We start from the raw sequence: 21,161 nt of genomic DNA, 5'->3' as shown, positions 1-21,161 counted from the left end.
ATATACAATCATATACCATTTTAAATTACACCACTCATGACTATGATCATGAAAGACTTAAAGTCTTAATGAAGATATGGTGCATTTATGCAATGAAAGAACTGTTTGGGTTACACTTCATTTCTCTACATCAATTGTTATAATGTATTTCATCAGACTGTCATCACTATCTCCTGCTGCAAAATTTTTTCTTAACAATTTCAAGATTTACTGTTTTGCTTATTTTTATGATAGAACCTAATGATGGTAGTCTGCTCAATAGATTATGCAATCCAGACAGTTCTTTCACTGTATTCTTGGTAGTATCACACAACATCATCATGGCAACAATCTATCCCTTCACCCTCATTTTGAAAATAAAAATAATACCATTCTTGTGAAAATACTGTGAACAAATGCACAACAATGCACACATCATCATTATGCTATTGATCCACACCTCAGATTATTTTGGTGTCACATACATTTCTGGAAGAGAGATATGTATCCCTACTTCTACTTTACCAATAAATGATACTCACAAAGTATAAAACAATGTAATAAATATAATAGAGGGAAACATTCCACGTGGGAAAAAATATATCTAAAAACAAGATGATGTGACTTACCAAACGAAAGCGCTGGCACGTCGATAGACACACAAACAAACACAAACATACACACAAAATTCTAGCTTTCGCAAGCAATGGTTGCTTCATCAGGAAAGAGGGAAGGAGAGGGAAAGATGAAAGGATGTGGGTTTTAAGGGAGAGGGTCAGGAGTCATTCCAATCCCGGCAGTGGAAAGACTTACCTTAGGGGGAAAAAAGGACGGGTATACATTCACACACATACACATATCCATCCACACATATACAGACACAAGCAGACATATTCAAAGGCAAAGAGTTTGGGCAGAGATGCCCCTCAGTCGAGGCGGAAGTGCAGAGGCAAAGATGTTGTTGAATGACAGGTGAGGTATGAGTGGTAGCAACTTGAAATGAGTGGAGATTGAGGCCTGGTGGATAACGGGAAGAGAAGATATATTGAAGAGCAAGTTCCCATCTCTGGAGTTCGGATAGGTTGGTGTTAGTGGGAAGTATCCAGATAACCCGGACGGTGTAACACTGTGCCAAGATGTGCTGGCCGTGCACCAAGGCATGTTTAGCCACAGGGTGATCCTCATTACCAACAACCACTGTCTGCCTGTGTCCATTCATGCGAATGGACAGTTTGTTGCTGGTCATTCCCACATAGAATGCGTCACAGTGTAGGCAGGTCAGTTGGTAAATCATGTGGGTGCTTTCACAAGTGGCTCTGCCTTTGATCGTGTACACCTTCCAGGTTACAGGACTGGAGTAGGTGGTGGTGGGAGGGTGCATGGGACAGGTTTTACACCGGGGGCGGTTACAAGGGTAGGAGCTCCTGTATGTGTATGTGTGTGTATGTGTGTGTGTGTGTGTGTGCGAATGTATACCCATCCTTTTTTCCCCATAAGGTAAGTCTTTCCGCTCCCGGGATTGGAATGACTCCTTACCCTCTCCCTTAAAACCCACATCCTTTCGTCTTTCCCTCTCCTTCCCTCTTTCCTGACGAAGCAACCGTTGGTTGCGAAAGCTAGAATTTTGTGTGTATGTTTGTGTGTCTATCGACGTACCAGCGCTTTCGTTTGGTAAGTCACATCATCTTTGTTTTTAGATAAACAATGTAATAATTAATATTTAAAAGAGTACTACTGTTGTGAATGTTTTTGGTATACATTTACATGTGGTGAGTAATCTGGAGTAACGACTTGTGTCTTCGAAGTGGGATGATGATCACATAAACTACACAAGTGGCTGTATCCGCAGGGCCATTTGTATATCCTCCAAGAATCGAGACACATTGGCCCTGATGCAAGAGCAATAGATGACAATATGGAAAGCAAATAAACTGAGCCAAAGAACTTGAAATGTGTATACATTCTATTGTTTATTTCAATCTGTCATCTTGGCACTTACACTGCATTAGAGAGTTAAGGAACTACTGTATTATTCCACGTAAAGAAACGTTTAATATGAAGAGTTGCTGTATTTGAGAGCAAGAAAATATGGCTCACAGATCTGGGAAGTGTCATATTTATGTGCACTGTTGGATATTGTGCTAAATCCATAGCTTCCAACATTTACTGCCAAATCTGAAGACAAAGTCTGAGCCTTATCCTTGGTCATGATTAAAAGTGAGCTTACGTCATAATCAGGAGTCACCACTCATGAGAAATGTCAAGTTCTATAACACTAATCATGAATATAAGGAATATTACACTATGACTTTGATTGTCAGCCTGTGTGCGCAGTGTTGTAGTGTTCAGTGTAGAAGCTTGCTTTCTTGACTTTGTAAAATATTTTAATTAGTGTTGATCACAGTCTAAAAGATGCAAGGACTTGTTTTTATTTTTTGTTTTGTTTCTTTGTCGTTTATATGTTCTAATAGTGTAGCATTATGCTGACAACAGCATCACAGTGTAGTTTGACCTCTTGCTGCTGGAAGGAGATGAGTATATACTCGTTAACATGTCATGTTATCTCAGCACTGCCACTTTACCAGAGATCCCAGAGATTTGCATCACTTGCATTAACATATTTTACAGGAAATAAATTCCTTAACATGAACCTCAAATTTACAGTGTGTTTGCTTAGTTCCTCTTCCAAGATACTCTAGGACCAGTAAAAACATCAATTAAGGAAAACAGACAAAATAAATTAACTTTCTGGCACATTTAACTTTAAGCTCAATGTAATGGACACATTGTTCATCTTAGATATTTGAGAATCTGTCTAATATGTGATTAAACAATGTCCAGTGCTTTTCAACATTTTTCTGTGCATAATGTCTCCTAAGTATCTACAATAGTTTAAACAGAGGTGTACACATTACAAAGTAGGAGAGACTATGGTTATCATCTGGAAAGGCACAACACAAAAAGTGTAGACCACAGCTCCTCTTATGTGGGGATCAAATTTTATAACAAACTTCTAAAAAATTTAAAACTCAAGTGGAAACAGCTTTGAAATAGCCTTGAAGGAGTTTCTTATCAATAATTTTTTTCAAAGTATTAATGAATTCCTTTTAGAGAAGGAGAATACTTCCATTTATACAAATAGTATTTATATGTAGCATTAATCAGGTTATGCAATTATATCTTTTATTTTTATTGTTCGTAATAGTTGCCACAATGTTATGACAGGAAGTGTAAAATATACCCACAATCTAAAACAAACCCTTATATTTTTCTATGGAGAATAAATAAAAATATTTGGCACCTCTAATTAACTGATAAAGAATTAAAGAATCAAAACAATATATTAAACAAGTGATCAGTTCACAAAATAAACAATTCATTTGTGCAGTCACAAGTCGTGTTCTGTAAATCCCAGAGTTGATGTTTTAAATATTACTTGTGTGGATAATAAATATATATTTATCAGTGAGATATGGAAGCAACTAAGTGGCCTTAATTGAAAAATTAATCTTTTTTTTAACCTTTTTTAACTCATATTCTGTAAATACCATCATGTAGCAGAACCATGTGGCATATTGGATTATTCGAAGTATATGATAACAAAAAAAAGGTGCTTAGCTAAAATGCATGCATTAAAAGTAGCAGTAAAGCCTCTTATGTGAAAAATGCTGCTTCTCCCCCATTACAAAAAGTATCTGCTATTGCTTGCTAAATAAATCTGAGAGTTATTGGACAGAGATGTGCAATCATACATCATTTGCTGATGCTTGCAGTGGAATGGTTTTCTGAAATAACCTGACTCATACTAAAAGTAGGTGCCAATACTGTGTGCACTGCATTCCTTTACTGTTATCTGGTATTTACATAGCAATTGAAGTCAAACTATACTCTACCAACAGCTTTGTCATTCAACTTTTTATGCATTATTTTGATATTCTTATGAAAATGTCAGTGCAAACACTAATGAGCACAGTATTATTGTACCCTTCTTTGCAAGAGCTACTGAAGTAAAACTAAGAAACTACTTTTATCCCTTGAGATGACTGAATACGTTTTAATAACTTGGCAACAAAAAGAGTTACAAATATCAATCACACCACAAAACTTTTCTTGTTCCAAGCATTAGTCAAAAACTTTGATTTAATATTTTTAACAGTCTATGATATATTAAGTCTGTTTATGAAACATGAAATACACTGTGGAAGCCTACGACAGCTGTTTAAGAGGGTACTGATGGGCCATATTTGTGTTATTGTCATTTTGTTCTAAACAGTTGTTAATTCATAATACCTTCCCCTGAATGTCATGCAACTCCCTTATATTTTACATGCTTCATACATTGTATTAAATTCTCCACAAATAGCAGAATATTATTACATAGTGACACTTGCACTTATCATTCAACATTGGCATTGAAATATTTTCACTATATTATTTATCATGATGGAAAAGTTCCATTAATAACATAATTTTATATGTCAACAAGCATAAAAACAATAGCATGATGCACACAACTAACTATAGAATATTATGCACAATTTCAGTAAATTATCATTGATCAATAGTCTTCCTTTATTTTCCCTAGCATTTATCCTGTCAAGTATGGGGTCCACTTTTATACGGCAAATTTTATTTTATTTTTTAACTGTGTAGCTGGATGCTCCTACTGATGCCAATAGTTGTCAAGGAACCTAAGGGAAAGAAGTTGTGTGGAGCACCTGCCTGTGAATCATGTACCTTTGTTAAGTGCATTGTCATATTTAAACTGCTTGCAATTAATATTCTCTGATGCGGAAGTTAGGATCCAGCCCAACAATTGCCTAAATGAGCGTGAGAGACAGCCTATAACACAATCATGCTGTCACTAAACCAGCCGACAGTTGTTAATCTGCCATGTGGATTCAGTGTGGGTCTGGCACATCTCCCTATCTCACAAGCCAGTGCACTGCATGTTGTGCCATATGAGCAGATACTAATCAACAGTACAGTAAGAATAGCTAACAGTTCAGCATCAGCAGGTATCCGTAGTAGACCACATGATTTCAAATCCTTTCATCCAAGGTATCAGAGATGTCAGCAATCACTGATTGAGCAGCATATGAGAACATGTTCATCCAATGAACAATAAGTAGCAGGATTTACTATGAGTATCATATACTGCTATACAAACAAGAAGGAGACAATGCGAGAAAGTTGATTTTCCTCTTAAACCACTGAGCAAAATTTATCTGATAAATTAAGACTGTGGGTATGTTCAATGTTTCTCCAAGTGTAAATATTACTTTCATTATTATTATTATTATTATTATATTAGAAGTGACACCAGTAAAATTAAGGAACAAGCTTACCTCTTCAAGAGATGATGAGTAATTACTTGGATCCCAAGCAAGGAGAGAGATACCTTGATAAAGTGCTGATGTAAGGAAATTGAATTCAGGTTTTGATACAACCTGTGAATTAAGAATGCGCAGAGTTGTCTTTGATCCAACATCAGATTCATAACCTTCTGTTGGTGCATGGTTGAACCTCAGAACAACATCATGTGTATCTAAATCATATAAAGTCAAATGTCAGTATGGTATTCATGTAACAATTTAAGTCTGCACAGAAAAAAAACAAATGAAGAAAAATAATAATGCATGCCAGAACTAACGTTATTCATTATTACAAAGCACAAAGCAATTTGTGTTCAGAAACTGCAAATATATGTCTTTGGATCATTGCTTTTCTGATTTGCAGAACTGCATTTGCTGACTGTAAGCCTCTGAAAATAAAACTATCTGGATATATTACTCAGTGAGCAGAGAACCATAGTGTAGGCATACAAAATTTATTTCAGACAAAGACATGATTACACTAAGTGTGCTCCCTTGAGTAAAATCAGCTTGTTCAGAGAATTAGACTGGGAGCATGTTGTCAACTCAATACACAAATATTTACTCTGCAAGGAAAAATTTCAACACAATTGTAAGATGACCACAAGTATCTTAGTTATGAAGCTGTAATTTGATGCTGTAAGCTTTAACATTATCATAAAACAAGGAGGGTCATGTTATCAAGCAAAACTGATACTTCTTAAACCTACATACAAATCATCTGGAGATGGCTGACAATCTTTTTGAAAGTCTCATCTATCCAACTCCCGAAGGAAAAAAACATGCTATCTACATGTTAATGGGAATTCTCCATGAATTTACAAAAAGGGGATTATTATTATCTTTCTCCATATTCATGGATACTTTCCTTCAACCCAAATATGGAAAAGATGATAGAGGAAAAGTTTTGCTTTGTTGCATAAGTGGCACAAGTACAAAAAGTCATAATGCACCGGCAGAAAAATGCTCCTATCAGAGCACAGAAAAGGCAGATATGCTCATATTAACAAAAATATTCTGACTGAAAAGTGGGGTACTAGCTGTATCATTCTACCTTCCTCAGCACCTTTAAACATGTTCACAAACATATTCATGCTCTTTCTAACATGTAACTCACCTCTCACTCCCACAATCTGCCATAAATCTACACAGATACTCCACGAGCCAATGCATGGTGAGTAGCAGAAGGTACCCAGTCATTTCCTCCCCTGTTCCACTTGCAAATAGAGCAAGGGAATTTCTTGTATGTTAACGTCATCATCGTTATGCAAATGTGCATTGATGGTAGTAGAATCGTTTGGCCATCAGCTTCAAGTGTTGGTTCTATAAATTTTCTCAATAGTGTTTCTCAAAAAGAATGTTGCCTTCCCTCCAGGGATTCCCATTTGAGTTCCCAAAGCATTTCCATAACACATATGTGTTGTTTGAACCTACCATTATCAAATCTAACTTGCTGCCTCTGAATTGCTTAAACGTCTTCCTTGAATCCAGCCTGGTACAGATCCCAAACATTCACACAGTACTCAAGAACAGATCGCATCAGTGTCCTATATGCAGTCTCCTTTATAGGTGAACCACTCTTTCCTAAAATTCTCTCAATAAACCAAAGCTGACCATTTGCCTTCCCTACCATAGTTCTCACTTGCTTGTTCCTTGCAATGTTACCCCCAGATATTTAAATGACTGACTGTGTCAAGCAGGACACTAGTAATACTGTATCCAAACATTACAGGTTGATCTTCCTATTCATCCGCATTAACTCACATTTTTCCTTCCCATTGCTGGTGTCTCTTCTCACTGTCTCTGTCTCTCTCTTCCTTGTAGCCATTGTCACTGACTCTATCTCTCATTATCACTGGCTCACACCAAGTTCCACTTTCTCTTTCTCTTTATTCTTCTCCCACTAGCACTCTCTCTGTCACTCTTCTCTCAATGTCTACTATGTTCCATTGCGACTGTATGCCTCTCTTTCTCTCACACTGCCATTGTCTCCTTCGCTCTTTTTATGCCACAACCACTGTCTACCATCTTCCAGTATTTGTTAGTTTTCTGCCTCTTTCTTACTGCCACTTTTTCCTTCTTTCTCTGCAAAAAAAAAAAAAAAAAAAAAAAAAAAAAAAAAATGTGAATATGTTTACATGCCAATATTTTTGTGAAAATTTGACAGGTGTTGAGGAAGGTAGAATGTGGCAGCTGGTACTTCACTTTTCAGTCCGAGCTTTTTAATAAAGAGGAGCATATTCACCTGTTTAATGCTCCTCTTCTTTCTGCTGGTTCCCTTCTTTTCCCTGCCACAGCAAGGCATGTCACTCATATGAAAAGAAGTTTATAGGCTAGCAAAATTTTGGTAGTTTACTTATGTGGAACAGAAATAACACAAAACTAATTTTACACCTCAGATTGGAGTTCATGAGCACAAAAACGTTTCTTGTGCTTTAGTTTCCAGAACCCTTCTGATGATAATGGAGACACTTTACAACATGTTTCTCCATTGTATGTCACTACATTTTCACTTCACACTGCAGCTTAAGTGCATATTTTATGTGCACAAGTAGGGTAACTTCAAACCTCTGTATCTCGATAATGGATAAAAATATCTCGAAAATATTCAGAGCTGTTTGAGATTGGAATCTTAGGAATATATCGTAAAAATTACAGCAATTTGCTGCTCATAGTGATCTCAGAATCCACAATTGGGTTTTGGTCTGCTGCTGATGGTATAAAAAAGGTGAAAAATGCATTTTTTTGTGGTTTTCTCAAGAACTGCCCATAAGTTTATGCAAATGTATCTTTCATTCATTCATTCATTTGGGTATAACCATCAGTCAACCTATTTAATGTACACCTATTACAGAGCCTGAGACATTAAGAACCTCATCTCTAACTGAGGGGACATATCATTTAAATGAGTAACAAGAAACACACTTTTGCACAGCCATTGTGTCATCAATCCTATCTGATAACCAGGCTGTTAGCGCCTCCTCTGAAGACCATACACTGCAAACAGATCATCTGCTGCACAACACACTGAAAATAAATGACAATGGAACCTCTAAAACCAAAAACAAAGTTGAGGCCTTTAAGGGAAAGGTAATTATAAGATAAAAATATGTTCAGTTGCCACCTGTATCAAAAATATCAAACTTTAATTACAAAGGCCACAATATCACATATGAATGCAACCAAGACATCCTGAGAAAGTTATCCATTCTCAGGGATGTGCAGCACAATATATAGATCATTGGCAAAAACCTATGGCACAGAGACCCAGACAAAATTCTGCAAGACAGTGAAAGTCCCAACCCTTTTGTACAATAGTGAAATATGGAGCCTGAAGGCTAATGGCAAGAGTCAAATTCAAGCCACAGAAATAAAGTTATCGAGAATGGATCACATCCACACAGAAGACGCCAGATGAGAACTGGTAATCCTTCCAACATCAGGATACAGGTTGGCTGGCAGCTTTTCTAGGAGCTCTTTGTGGTGTGGGGGAATAGCCATGTATGTGAAAAACGGCATCCCAGTTGAGTCAACTGATGTTTCAAAGTACTGCACTGAAAAGGTGTTTGAATGTTGTGCAGGTATGGCTAAATTTAATGGAGCTAAACTTCTAACCGTTGTTATTTATAGATCCCCAGACGCCGATTTCACAACATTTTTGCTAAAGCTAGAGGAGGTTCTTGGTTCACTTTATAGGAAATACAAAAAGTTAGTTATATGTGGTGACTCAGTGATTGTGCAAGGAAAAGGATACTGGTAGACCTCCTTAATTCATATAATCTTATGCAAACCATATTCTTTCCAACGAGAGTGCAAGGGAACAGTAGAACAACCACAGACATTTTTGTTCATTCCTCATTACTAGAAGGGCATTCTGTTAGCAAAAAGGTGAATGGCCTTTCAGATCATGATGCACAAATTTTAAATCTAAAAGATTTTTGTGCTGCAACACATGTTAAATATAGTTATCAACTGTGTAGGAAAGCTGATCCAGTTGCTGTAGAGACATTTGTAAACCTTATCAAGGAACAAGAGTGGCAAGATGTTTATAGCGCTGATACAGTAGATGATAAATATAATACTTTTCTCAAGACTTTTCTCATGCTCTTTGAAAGTTGCTTTCTGTTAGAATGTTCAAAACAGGGTACTAGCACAAACAGGCAACCTGGGTGGCTGACTAGAGGGATAAGAATATCCTGTAGAACAAAGTGGCAGTTATATCAAAATCTAAATGCAGCAGCCCATTACAAACAGTATTGTAAGGTGCTTAAAAAAGTTATTAGGAAGGCAAAAAGTATGTGGTATGCAGGTAGAATAGCTAAGTCTCAGGATAAAATTAAAACCATATGGTCAGTCGTAAAGGAAGTGGCTGGTCTGCAGAGACAGGTCGAGGATATAGAATCAGTGTGTAGTGGGAATGTCCGTGTTCCTGATAAGTCGCATATATGTACAGTATTTAATAATCACATTCCGAATATAGCAGGTGAACTAAATAGAAACCTAGTCCCAACAGGGAATCATGTAGCGCTCGTAGAAAAAAGTGTTCCGAGACTGTTACATGAAATGCTCCTCCATGACACTGACAAGAAGGAGATTGAGTTAATAATTAAATCACTAAAGACCAAGAACTCTCATGGATATGACGGGGTACCTAGCAGAATACTGAAGTATTGTTCTGTGTATGTTAGCCCAGTACTTAGCCATATCTGTAACTTTTCCTTTAGGAGTGGTCGGTTTCCTGACTGATTAAAGTACTCTGTAGTGAAGCCACTTTATAAAAAGGGAGACAGGGATAATGTTGACAACTTTAGACCTATTTCCATGCCATCGGTGTTTGCTAAAGTTATCGAGAAGATTGTATTATCAAGGTTACTGGAGCATTTAAATTCACGTAAATTGCTGTCAAATGAACAGTTTGGTTTTAGAAATGGTTTAACAACTGAAAATGCTATATTCTCTTTTCTCTGTGAGGTTTTGGATGGAACGCTAGGTGTTTTCTTTGATTTAACGAAGGCTTTTGACTGTGTTGACCACAAAATATTACTGCAGAAGTTGGACCATTATGGAGTAAGGGGAGTAGCTTACAATTGGTTCGCCTCTTACTTTAAGAACAGAAAGCAGAAGGTAATTCTCCGCAATATCGAGAGTGGTAGTGATGTTCAGTCGCAATCGGGCACTGTTAAGTGGGGCGTTCCCCAAGGGTCGGTGCTGGGGCCACTGCTGTTTCTTATTTATATAGATGATATGCCTTCTAGTATTACAGGTGATGACACCAGCTTAGTAGTGAAGCATCTTGTGTGTAATAATGAAACAGTATCAAATAATGTAGTTCATGAAATAAGTTTGTGGCTTGTGGAAAACAATTTGATGCTAAATCACAGTAAGACTCAGTCTTTACAGTTTCTAACTCACAATTCAACAAGAACCGATATTTTGATCAGACAGAATGGGCACATTATAAGCGAGACGGAACAGTTCAAGTTCCTAGACGTTCGGATAGATAGTAAGCTGTTGTGGAAAGCCCATGTCCAGGATCTTGTTCAGAAACTAAATGCTGCTTTATTTACCATTAGAACAGTATCTGAAATAAGTGACAGTTCAACACGAAAAGTAGTCTACTTCGCGTATTTTCATATGCTTATGTCATATGGTATTATTTTTTGGGGTAATTCTTCTGATTCAAAAAGGGTATTTTTGACTCAGAAATGGGCTGTTCGAGCTATATGTGGTGTAACTTCGAGAACCTCTTGTCGACCCCTATTCAATAGTCTGGGAATTCTGACATTGCCCTCACAATAAATATTTTCTTTAATGTTGTTTGTTGTTAGCAATATTAGCCCATTCCCAAGAGTTAGCAGCTTTCACTCAGTTAATACTAGGCAGAAATCAAATCTGTATGTGGAATGCACTTCCTTGACTCTTGTGCAGAAACGAGTGTAGTATTCTGCCGCATCCATTTTCAATAAGCTACCACAAGAACTCAAAAATCTTAGCAGTAGCCCAAAGGCTTTTAAGTCTAAACTGAAGAGTTTCCTCATGGCTCACTCCTTCTATTCTGTCGAGGAGCTCCTGGAAGAGCTAAAAAATTAAGCAAATTCCAGTGTAACATTGTTGATTTTCTTTATTTAAACTTACGACTTGTCGCCTGATATGTTTTTTATATTTCATTTTATCTGTTTCTACTATCATTTTATAATTTCATGTATTGACTTGTTCCATGACCATTGAGACTTCTCCTTAATGTGGTCCCACAGAACAATAAATAAATAAATAAAATCAGAAAATCGAAGGATATAGCCAAAAATGGCTCAGCCATATGCTTTGAATAGACAATGAGCAGCTAGCAAAAACAGTGTGTTGAATACTGACTGACAGGCCAAATATGCTAAGGAATACCAACAAAGAGGTGGACTGATAGACTGGAACAGTCCAATAGGTCGAATCATGATGTAGATGATGATGTAAAACTTGTATGGGCTTCCATTCTAGTGACTACCTTCCCATATGGTTACCACAAACAACAGTGCCTGAAACTTATGCATAAGCAGGACAGAAAATATGGTAGTTTTCCCGAATGCTCTGTATCTGGTGATATGCCTCAATCACGCAGAAGAGAAAAAATATGTTTCCTGACAGAACTGACACACAGAATGATACTTATGACAGAGGACCTGCCAAATTTATTTAAACCCTAAAGGGACAACACCTAAATGCTTTGCCTTCAATAGAGCCCCCCCCCCCCCCCCCAATATGAAGAGCTTACAATTAAACTGCAATAGCAGCACTTTGGTTGGAGTAGAATTATGTAGACTTCTGAATGAAGTACAGGCACATATAATCTATCTCCAAGAGCCATAAATGCATGGTGAAAAACTTCTACGCTTTCTGTAAATCTCACAACAATTACTGTGAACTAAAATACCAAGCCTGGGCTTGTAATAGTGAAGAAAATTACACAGTCACAAAAATAATACAACCATATTCTGAACATGTATCCAACCTGAAATTATGCATGGATGAAAATCTTGAATCATCACATCCATGTAGGCACAGTACTATTATGACATACGGCCTTTTTTCTGACCAAATAAGAGATATAGCACAGTTTTACAGTTTTCTAGGGACAAAAGACTACTCATACTTAGTGACATCAGTGCATGGTCAAAGCTCTAACATGTAGACAGAACAGACAATAGCAAACAAATCGTAGTTTACACAATAAATGAATGCCAGCTCTTTGATCTAAACACCTACATTCTGCAGCAATGTAGGAGGAACGAGCAGTAGTGACATCTCACTAGCAAATGTAAAGTCCATACTATATCCCAACAAATGATAAGTACTAGAAAATAGAAACAGTGTCTTCTTTCAAATGAAGCTGGCTGGCAAAAATTTGCACTGAAACAGAAACTCCATTGGTTCACTGAGGCAACAAACTAAGGAAAGATACTAGTGAAAAAATGAAACATTACCAAAAAGTGAAAACAGCACAAGAGAGGGAAATAACACTAGAACTACACAGTGATGCAACACAAACAATTGAAAACAAACTACACAAACTAGACAGGATCACTGGAACAAGTTTGTCAAAACTCAGCTACAAAACAATATATGGGGGAATCATTCAAACTTCAAACAGCTAAGGTAAAGATGCAGACACTACTGCCAACTCTTAGCCACAAAGAGGTCACTATTACAGGGGGCTGGAAATGTTCAGCAGTGCACCAGCTGAACAAGTTTCTCCCTGATGATGAAAAAATGAATAGCTAGTAACATCACACAAACTTACAAAGACAAATCGATGACACCTACACAAATAGCCCTATTGCTGTCCCATTTGCCCAAGGAGAGCTAGTGTTAGCAGTTAAAAAATCAAAGAATAAGAAGACTCCCAGTCCAAATGGCATACACTCAGAAATACTCAAAAATACAATTGCACATATCATTTCTACAGCTACCGAATGATGCACTGCTGCAAGGTAGGGTCCCTGCCATATGGAAAGAAAACTGTGAAGATAGTAATCAGCAAAAATCAGGGGATTAGCACCCATAGTTTTAAACCCAAACACTCAGTAGACAATGCAGTTAATCACACACTGGAAATAATACAGGACATACCAGAAAAATACGCAGCAACAAAAGCAATATACATAGCCAGCACCTTCAACAATCTCTGGTGATCTGCCTTGTTCGCAAGGCTACAAGAGATGCAGACACCAACAGTTGTATACAATAGCTTACTTGACTACTGCAAAGGTAGGGTGACTCAGTGGTAAGCAGGAATGCAAAAGGTTATCAAGAAAATAACTGAAAAATGTCCACAAGTCTCAATCTGTAGGCCAGTTTTCTAGGCTATTGCCATGAAGTCACTCCTAAATAATCTGGATGAAGATGCTTGGGTCAAGGGCAAAGGTATGGCAAAGGTATAACAGCCTACACTGACAAATTCCTAGCAGTAATAACTGTGAAATCGAGAGCACAGCTTGAAAGCATGCTTACACAGCTCCATGTAAAAATAACTGATTAATGCAGCCATAATAATCTCACAAGTGTGGCAAACGAACAGTATAGTTACTAGTCAAAGGGGAACTGCAGAGAAAACCCACCATTTGACTAAACAACACTAGCATACAGAGAAAAATAACAAGATACCTAGGTACACACCATGATGAATGACTGATGTTCAATGAGCACATTAGACTTACCATTCAAAAAGGTGGCAAGACTAATGCACAAACTTGCCACACTAAACTCAACTCACCACAGACTACCATTGCAGACAATATGAATATATCATACAGCCCTCTTTGAGGCTATTTATGTGCTTCACAGCAAGTGTCTGGTCACATCAATTGACACAACCAACAAAACTATTGTGAGGTGGACAAAGAAGTGCATTTCTCAGAATGTCAGGGGCATTTGGCACCATGCCTTTGGAAGCCCTATGCATTTTTCTTGCAACATGCCTCATTTACATAACTATTAGACAGAAAGTAGCAGCATACTGGCTCAAAAGGGGAAGACTGGACATGGTACATGAGATAACAGGAAAGCAGGTTACAGAAAAATGCCAATTAAATCTTTGGAAGATTGAGACATGGCAAAAAGAATGGGGAAAATCTATGGCTGTCAGGTTTTCTCAATCTTCCTGAACATCCAGGATCAGTTGAGGCTCAGACATGTTGACCCAAGTTGTGGTATAGTACAAAAATAACACTACACTGCAACACACACACACACACACACACACACACACACACACACACACACACACACACAGAGAGAGAGAGAGAGAGAGAGAGAGAGAAGAAGAAGACAGAGGACAGAAATTGAAGACATAGGGAAAGCTTCAACAGACACAGAAAATTGGAGCATATTTAACCACATCACTGATGTAATATCAATAGGGCTACTTATAAGCAACAGTGTCCATATATGAAATCACAACCAGATGTACACTGTATGCCACAGTATGATACATGGGACAACAGAAATTCAAATACTGGTATGGAAATTGATAAACATACAGATATAGATGATGACGTGAACATGCCAGTATCAGAAAATTCAGATACATATATGGCATAGTAAAAGATCACATGACTGCAACAATGATGCACATAATATATACATGGAACTTAGAAATAAGATAATAATAAGGAATAAAACAATGAATCTTCTTGTTTGAACAAAGTAAAACAAGGAATTCTTTAGTTTTGTGTATCATTATTTTCAAACAGGTGCTTGTTTAATATGTAAATTGTATAGGCTACAGACTGTAAGGAATGTGAACTTTATAATATTGTACATAAGAATACATATGCAGTATAATAAGACGTAACTACACACACGCAAACACAGAACATAGATAAGAAGTGCCCTGCAGGTAGATGATGCCCGAGGGCACCCTTCTGGGGCTCCTCTCCAGTTTATGGTGGGGGCAAATGGAGGAAGTAATTGTAATAACAAATAGTATTGTCATATCTCATACACAAACAACATAGAGTTAATCTCATGACACACATACATACAGTAGTAACCATAGTAGAATATATAATGTTAATTCAAGTGAGACAGGCTCAAGAGTGAGGTACGCTTGAAGTGTTTACCAAAGCTCTCATACTTGAAATAGACAGGTAGAGGAATCTCTTTTACTATGTAAATCTTTCCTTTTGTCTATTTTTTTCTTCTTAAGAACATAGTAATTTTTTTTTCTTTTTCAAAATGTACTTTATGAATCAAACGTTTTTTTAACAATGTTAATTACGTAAAAGGCAAGAAAAATAACAGTACTGAGAGAAGCTGTAGAAATAGACAAAGATTCTGCCTTTGCAGCTCCTTACTAATTTTTAGTAGCAAATGACCTACCATAGTTACCAGGGTGGTGGGTAATTCTGTAATGTTAATAAATAAATAAATAACAAATAGTGCCTGAAACAATATTTCTTTGAGCAACTTTGACAGCAGATAGAATATGTGAGAGTTAACTAGCTCTATTTGAACAACAATGTAGTATCCAGAAATTGGTGGCTCACGTGACTTACATTATTAATGAAATTTCTATTAATCTAATTTGTCATCAGTCTTCTGACTGGCGACCCATCCCAACTTCCAGTCCTGCACCAACATCTTCATCAGAGTAACATTTACATCCTATGTGCTGGATTATTTCTTAGATATATTCCAATTTTTGCCATCTGCACATTCTCTAGTACCAAGCATGTTATTCTCTGATGACTTATCACACTCCACTATACAGTCCCTTCTGGCCAGTGTTTCCCATATTTTCCTTTCCATCTCAGTTTTGCAGAAGACCTGATTTCTTATGAGTCCACTTAAATTTCAACATTCTTCTGTAACCTCACATCTCAAATTCTTTGCTTTCCTTCTTTTCCTGTTTTCCCACAGTCCATGAGTCAATTCCATTTAATGCTGTGCTCCAGACATAAATTTTCAGAAATTTACTCCTCAAATTAAGGTCTGCGTTTGATACTAGTAGACTTCTTTATGTAAGTTATGTCCCCTTTGCCTTTGCTAGTCTGTGTCTTATATACTCCTTGCTCCAACCATCAGGCATTATTTTGTTTTTGCGAGGTAGCAGAATCCCTTCATCTACTACATGGTCCCCAATTACTTTTATATTAAGTTCATTGCTTATCTCAGACCTGCAACTCCTCATTACTTTCTTCTTTTCAGTTAGTCCATTGCATTGTTCACTCCATTCAACAGATCCTGTGTTTCTTCCTCACTTTAACTGAGGACATAATTCATAAGCAAATCTTATCATTGTTATCATTTCACACTATATTTATGCCACTCCTGAAACTTACGTTTATTTCCACCTTTGCTTCTATGACATACAGCTTGAACACTATGGGAGAAGGGCAGCGTCCTTGCCTTACACCCTTTTTAATCTGAGCACTTCTCTCTTGGTATTCTCATTGTTCCTTCACATTTCTTGTACATATTATGCATTACCTATCTTTTGGCATAGTTCATACAAATTTTTCTGAGCATTTCAAACATCTTGCATCATTTTAAATTCTTGTATGCTTTTTATGGATTGACAAATCCTACAAAGGTCTCTTGCTTTTTTAAAAAAATTCACCTCCATTATCAAACATAACATTATAAATATCTCTCTGGCTCCTTTATATGCATTCTAAAGCCAGATTAATCATCATCAAACAAATCCTCAATTTTTTCCATTTTTCTGAACATTGTTCTTGTCAGTGACTTCAATGCATAAGCTGTTCAGCTGGTTGTGCAATGGCTTCCACATTTGTCTGTCTTTGATACCTATGGGATCGTGTAGATGATGTTTTTTTAAAAAAATGTCTAGTAGTGTGTCCACAATCCCATCGATTCTATGCAGTAACTTTAATAATCAGTTGTTCATCACTACTGCCAATGACACGAGAAATTACAGAGAGAAGTTCCTTCTGCCTTTTTTGATTGTAAGTCTTCCAAAGTTCTTTCAAACTCTGACCATAATACTGCATCCTCTGTGCATTACAAATTGACACCCATTTAATCTTCTATAACATCAGGATACAGTTCCTCCTACTCGTAGATACCTATCATGTACTCTGTGGATCGATCCCCTGCCTCTTTTGGGTTTAACGGTGGAATTCCTTTTGCGATGTTATTATTGAAAATCTTGCTTTTAATTTCACCAAAAGTTATTTTGACTTTTCTATATTCTGAATCTACTTTAACAATGACCATTTCCTGGTGAATTTCTTCACATTTTTTCAGTTATTTCTTATTACTACTTTGCCAATCATCAAATCGTCCCATCATTTACCTAATATGGTTCCATGGGAATAATATTGCCTTTCTTCCAGAGATCGTCTCTATTACACTTTTATGGTGGCTATACTGACCTCTTATTATCCCAGCAGCATGTCTCAATTTGTCTGATGTCCTTTGTCATTACTACTTGATAAGTAGCAATACTCTAAAACAGTTTGCACATATGTCTCAATATGCAACTTCCTCTACAGATGCACTGCCTTTCCTCACAACCTTCCCAACCTGCATAAGTCATCTGTCCACTTTCCCTATTACTGATTTTACAAACTAGTATGCCTAATAATGTAAATGGTGTAAAGGCTCCATACGTTTACCATTAATCTTGAAAGATGTTACTGGGTTCTTTCTCTTTTTTTTACAGTATTACATTGCATTTATCCACAAAAAAAAAAAAAAAAACAAAAAAAAAAAAAAAACTTTTGATCTTTTGCCCAGTAACATAAAATGCTGTAAGGTTTCCAACTAAAATTAAAATTTAAACTGAAACCATTTCTCATTTTTTCTGACTTCACTAAAAGAAGGTATCCACTGATAGGACAAATTGTGGGGCATCGAAATAGTCAGTTTGCTAATGGATGGAACTGTAGGGGGTACAATAAGTTCAAATGGGTGTAGGTCACAGCAGTTATTCAGAGATGAAAAGGGTTTGTACAGCATGGACTAGAATTGAGAGCTGCACCAAATCAGCCTTAGGATTGAAGATTGATGAAAATGATGATGATGGTTGATATTTTAGAGCACAAAATGGTGAGGTCATCAGTGCCTTGGACTGAAGGCCACAACAACAACAACAGCAACATTTACTTGGTTACGGTGGTACTTATCAATGAAAATAGTTACCTACAACTTCAAATTTTAATTCCAATTTACTACCTGCCATGCAGGATTACAGCAAACACTGCTACTTGACACTTCGCTAACAGAAAAAAATTATTGAATATAGGTATTCAAATCATTTGTAGAAGGGGTGACTAATGAGATATGCTTTAGTTTTCTTTCAAATTGGTGGGCATTCCTGATTCCTTTTAGATGGAAGCTTGTTGAATATCTTCACACCAGAGCTCATAATGACACCATGACTTCCAGACAAGGAGGCAAAGACAATGAAAATTATTTTTCTGTTCTGTATTGTGATTCTATACATCACAGTTCAGCTGAAACTGATTATTATTGCCAGCAACAAAAGCTGTTAAGGAGCAAACATATTTGGAAGTGATCGTAAGAATTCCAAGACGTTTAAAAAGGCTTCTACAAGATTTAGAATCATCTAGTTTACACAATATTCTTATTGCTCACTTCTGCTGAACAAACATTTATTTACTTTATGTTGACTAGCCCACAAGATAATTCCATAAAATGGGTGTGAAAAAATTTACAAGATAAGGCAATGCTTGTCTTTAGGTGAACACAGTGAGAGATATTTCTAGGACAAAACACATCAAACTGTGTTTCTTAATTAGTGTATTGATGCCTTGATCCATTTTAGTGCATCATCCAACTAAACACCAATAAAATTTATACAGTGTATTTCATTTCATGTATGAATGTTAATGTCTATTTCTGATGCTAACACATCATTATTGCTTGTTTGAACTCACATAATACAAATCTTTATAATATTAAAATTTAAACTGCTAGTGGGAATCATTTTTTAGCCTGTTCAGCTATCACCTGAGCTGTGTCTGGTTGTATTAAAACTGCGACACCATATGCAGTACAAGAAATGAAATTTAGTACAAAGGGCTCCATCTTTGGCAGAAAAAACAGCTCTAACCAAGCTGGGAATCAAGTCAAATTGAGCTTGGATGATGGATATATGCTGCTTCATTTCTACACCAGATCTAATCAATCATGGAGGTTGGCAAGTGGTGGCATGCAAGTCTCTTGCCAACCCATGACAACACATTTACAGTAGATGAGAGATATGAAGAGATCACTGTCCACAGCAACAGTTAAATACACAGCATATCAAAGTAGGTCTGGACAGCAAAGGCAACACGTGTTCTTGCAGTATTTTGTTGAAAGATGACTTCATGGACACTCAACAGCTTAGCAGAGGCTGTTCCAGCTCAAGTATCAACCAGTGGACAGTCAGGCACATGCGTGCAGCTGTGGGCAGGGGTGGGGAAACAGCTGAAGCATGGGCTGTCAGGCAGCAGGGGCGTAACGTACATCACCATACTGTCCTGATTTCACACTCACAGGGTGGTGAAATGGTTCACATGGACAGGTGCAATGTGAGCAGAACTGGGAGTCATCCAAGAGGACATGTTGCCACTCTAGTGTCCACTGCTGTTGTTGGTACAACAACTAGGAAGTTACAACAATTGTATTGTATTGTATTGTATGTTAACCGGGGGGCCAGAAACAATGGAGAGGCTCCATCCTCGCCACAGCTGCAGTGGTCCACAACCCCATGACGACTACCGCAGTCCACTTCACCCCCCACACCGAACCATTCTTTCAGGGTTATTGTGCAGTTCGGCCCCCGGTGTACCCCCCAGGGAATGTCTCACACCAGACAAGTGTAACCCCTATGTTTGCATGGTAGAGCAATGGTTTTGTAGGCGTACGTGGAGAACTTGTTTACGCAGCAATCACCGACATAGTATAGCCAAGGCGGAATAAGGGAACCAGTCCACATTTGCTGAGGCAGATGGAAAACTGCCTAAAAACCATCCACAGACTGGCTGGCTCACAGTATACCTCGACACAAGTCCACCGGGCGGATTCGTGCCAGGGACCAGGCGCTCCTTCCCAATCTGGAAAGCCGTGCGTTAGACCGCACAACTAACTGGGCAAGCAGTTGCAACAATAATATCTCAGCAGGCAGTCCTCGGTGCTCCTGTCACTGTAGCACTGTCCATATGGCTGCTTTTCTTGTTGTAAACAAACCCATTTGCTCATCTGAGGCAAGCTGAGTGAACAGTGTGAAGTGGCCAAAAAGTAACAATTTTTTTTACATTTGTGGGTTTCATACATTCTACTGTTAAATTTTTTTATCTTGTTAGGGCACATGTTCCTGATGAATGTTTACATTTTCAGCTCTATTGCATATTTAGTTTATTGTTGACAGCTGAAAATGTTATACAAGTATTTGGTGCTTGATGAATTTTTACTTTTGAAAAGATGGGTCACAGACTCTGAATTAACTTTCGATAGAGAAACATAATAAAATGGAACACTGGATCAAAATGTTGGCTGTGGCTAATTGTGTGTCCACTATGAGTAAGACAAGAGTTTATGAGTGGTATAAACGTTTCAAGAGGGTTGAGAAGATGCTGAAGATAACGGCCACCCTAGCACATCAGTTACTGACAACAGTGAGGAAGAATTAATGAATTGGTTCTGGAAAATTGCTGAATCTCCATCAGAGATGTTGCTAATGATATTGACACATCCTCTGAGTCATTCCAATCAATTGTTTTGGAAATTTTAGGCATGAAATGTGTAGCAGTAAAGCTTGTTCCAAAATTATTGAATTTTGACCAA

At 37.4% G+C, this 21,161-nt stretch overlaps 1 protein-coding gene across 1 annotated transcript in view; it reads right to left on the bottom strand.

The window, feature by feature from the left end:
- LOC124596236 (beta-galactoside alpha-2,6-sialyltransferase 2) overlaps positions 1–21,161 on the bottom strand; it is a 77,790-nt gene that overhangs the window by 17,816 nt on the left and 38,813 nt on the right. Inside the window, exon 2 of the mRNA XM_047135300.1 lies at positions 5,328–5,527. Within this exon, the coding sequence (XP_046991256.1) occupies positions 5,328–5,527 (200 nt within the window). The remainder of the gene's footprint in view (positions 1–5,327; positions 5,528–21,161) is intronic.

The sequence above is a fragment of the Schistocerca americana genome, chromosome 2 (assembly GCF_021461395.2).
Source record: "Schistocerca americana isolate TAMUIC-IGC-003095 chromosome 2, iqSchAmer2.1, whole genome shotgun sequence".
NCBI lineage: Eukaryota > Metazoa > Arthropoda > Insecta > Orthoptera > Acrididae > Schistocerca > Schistocerca americana.
The sequence above is the reverse complement of the archived record's forward strand: the minus strand, read 5'-3'. Positions and strand labels throughout refer to the sequence as shown.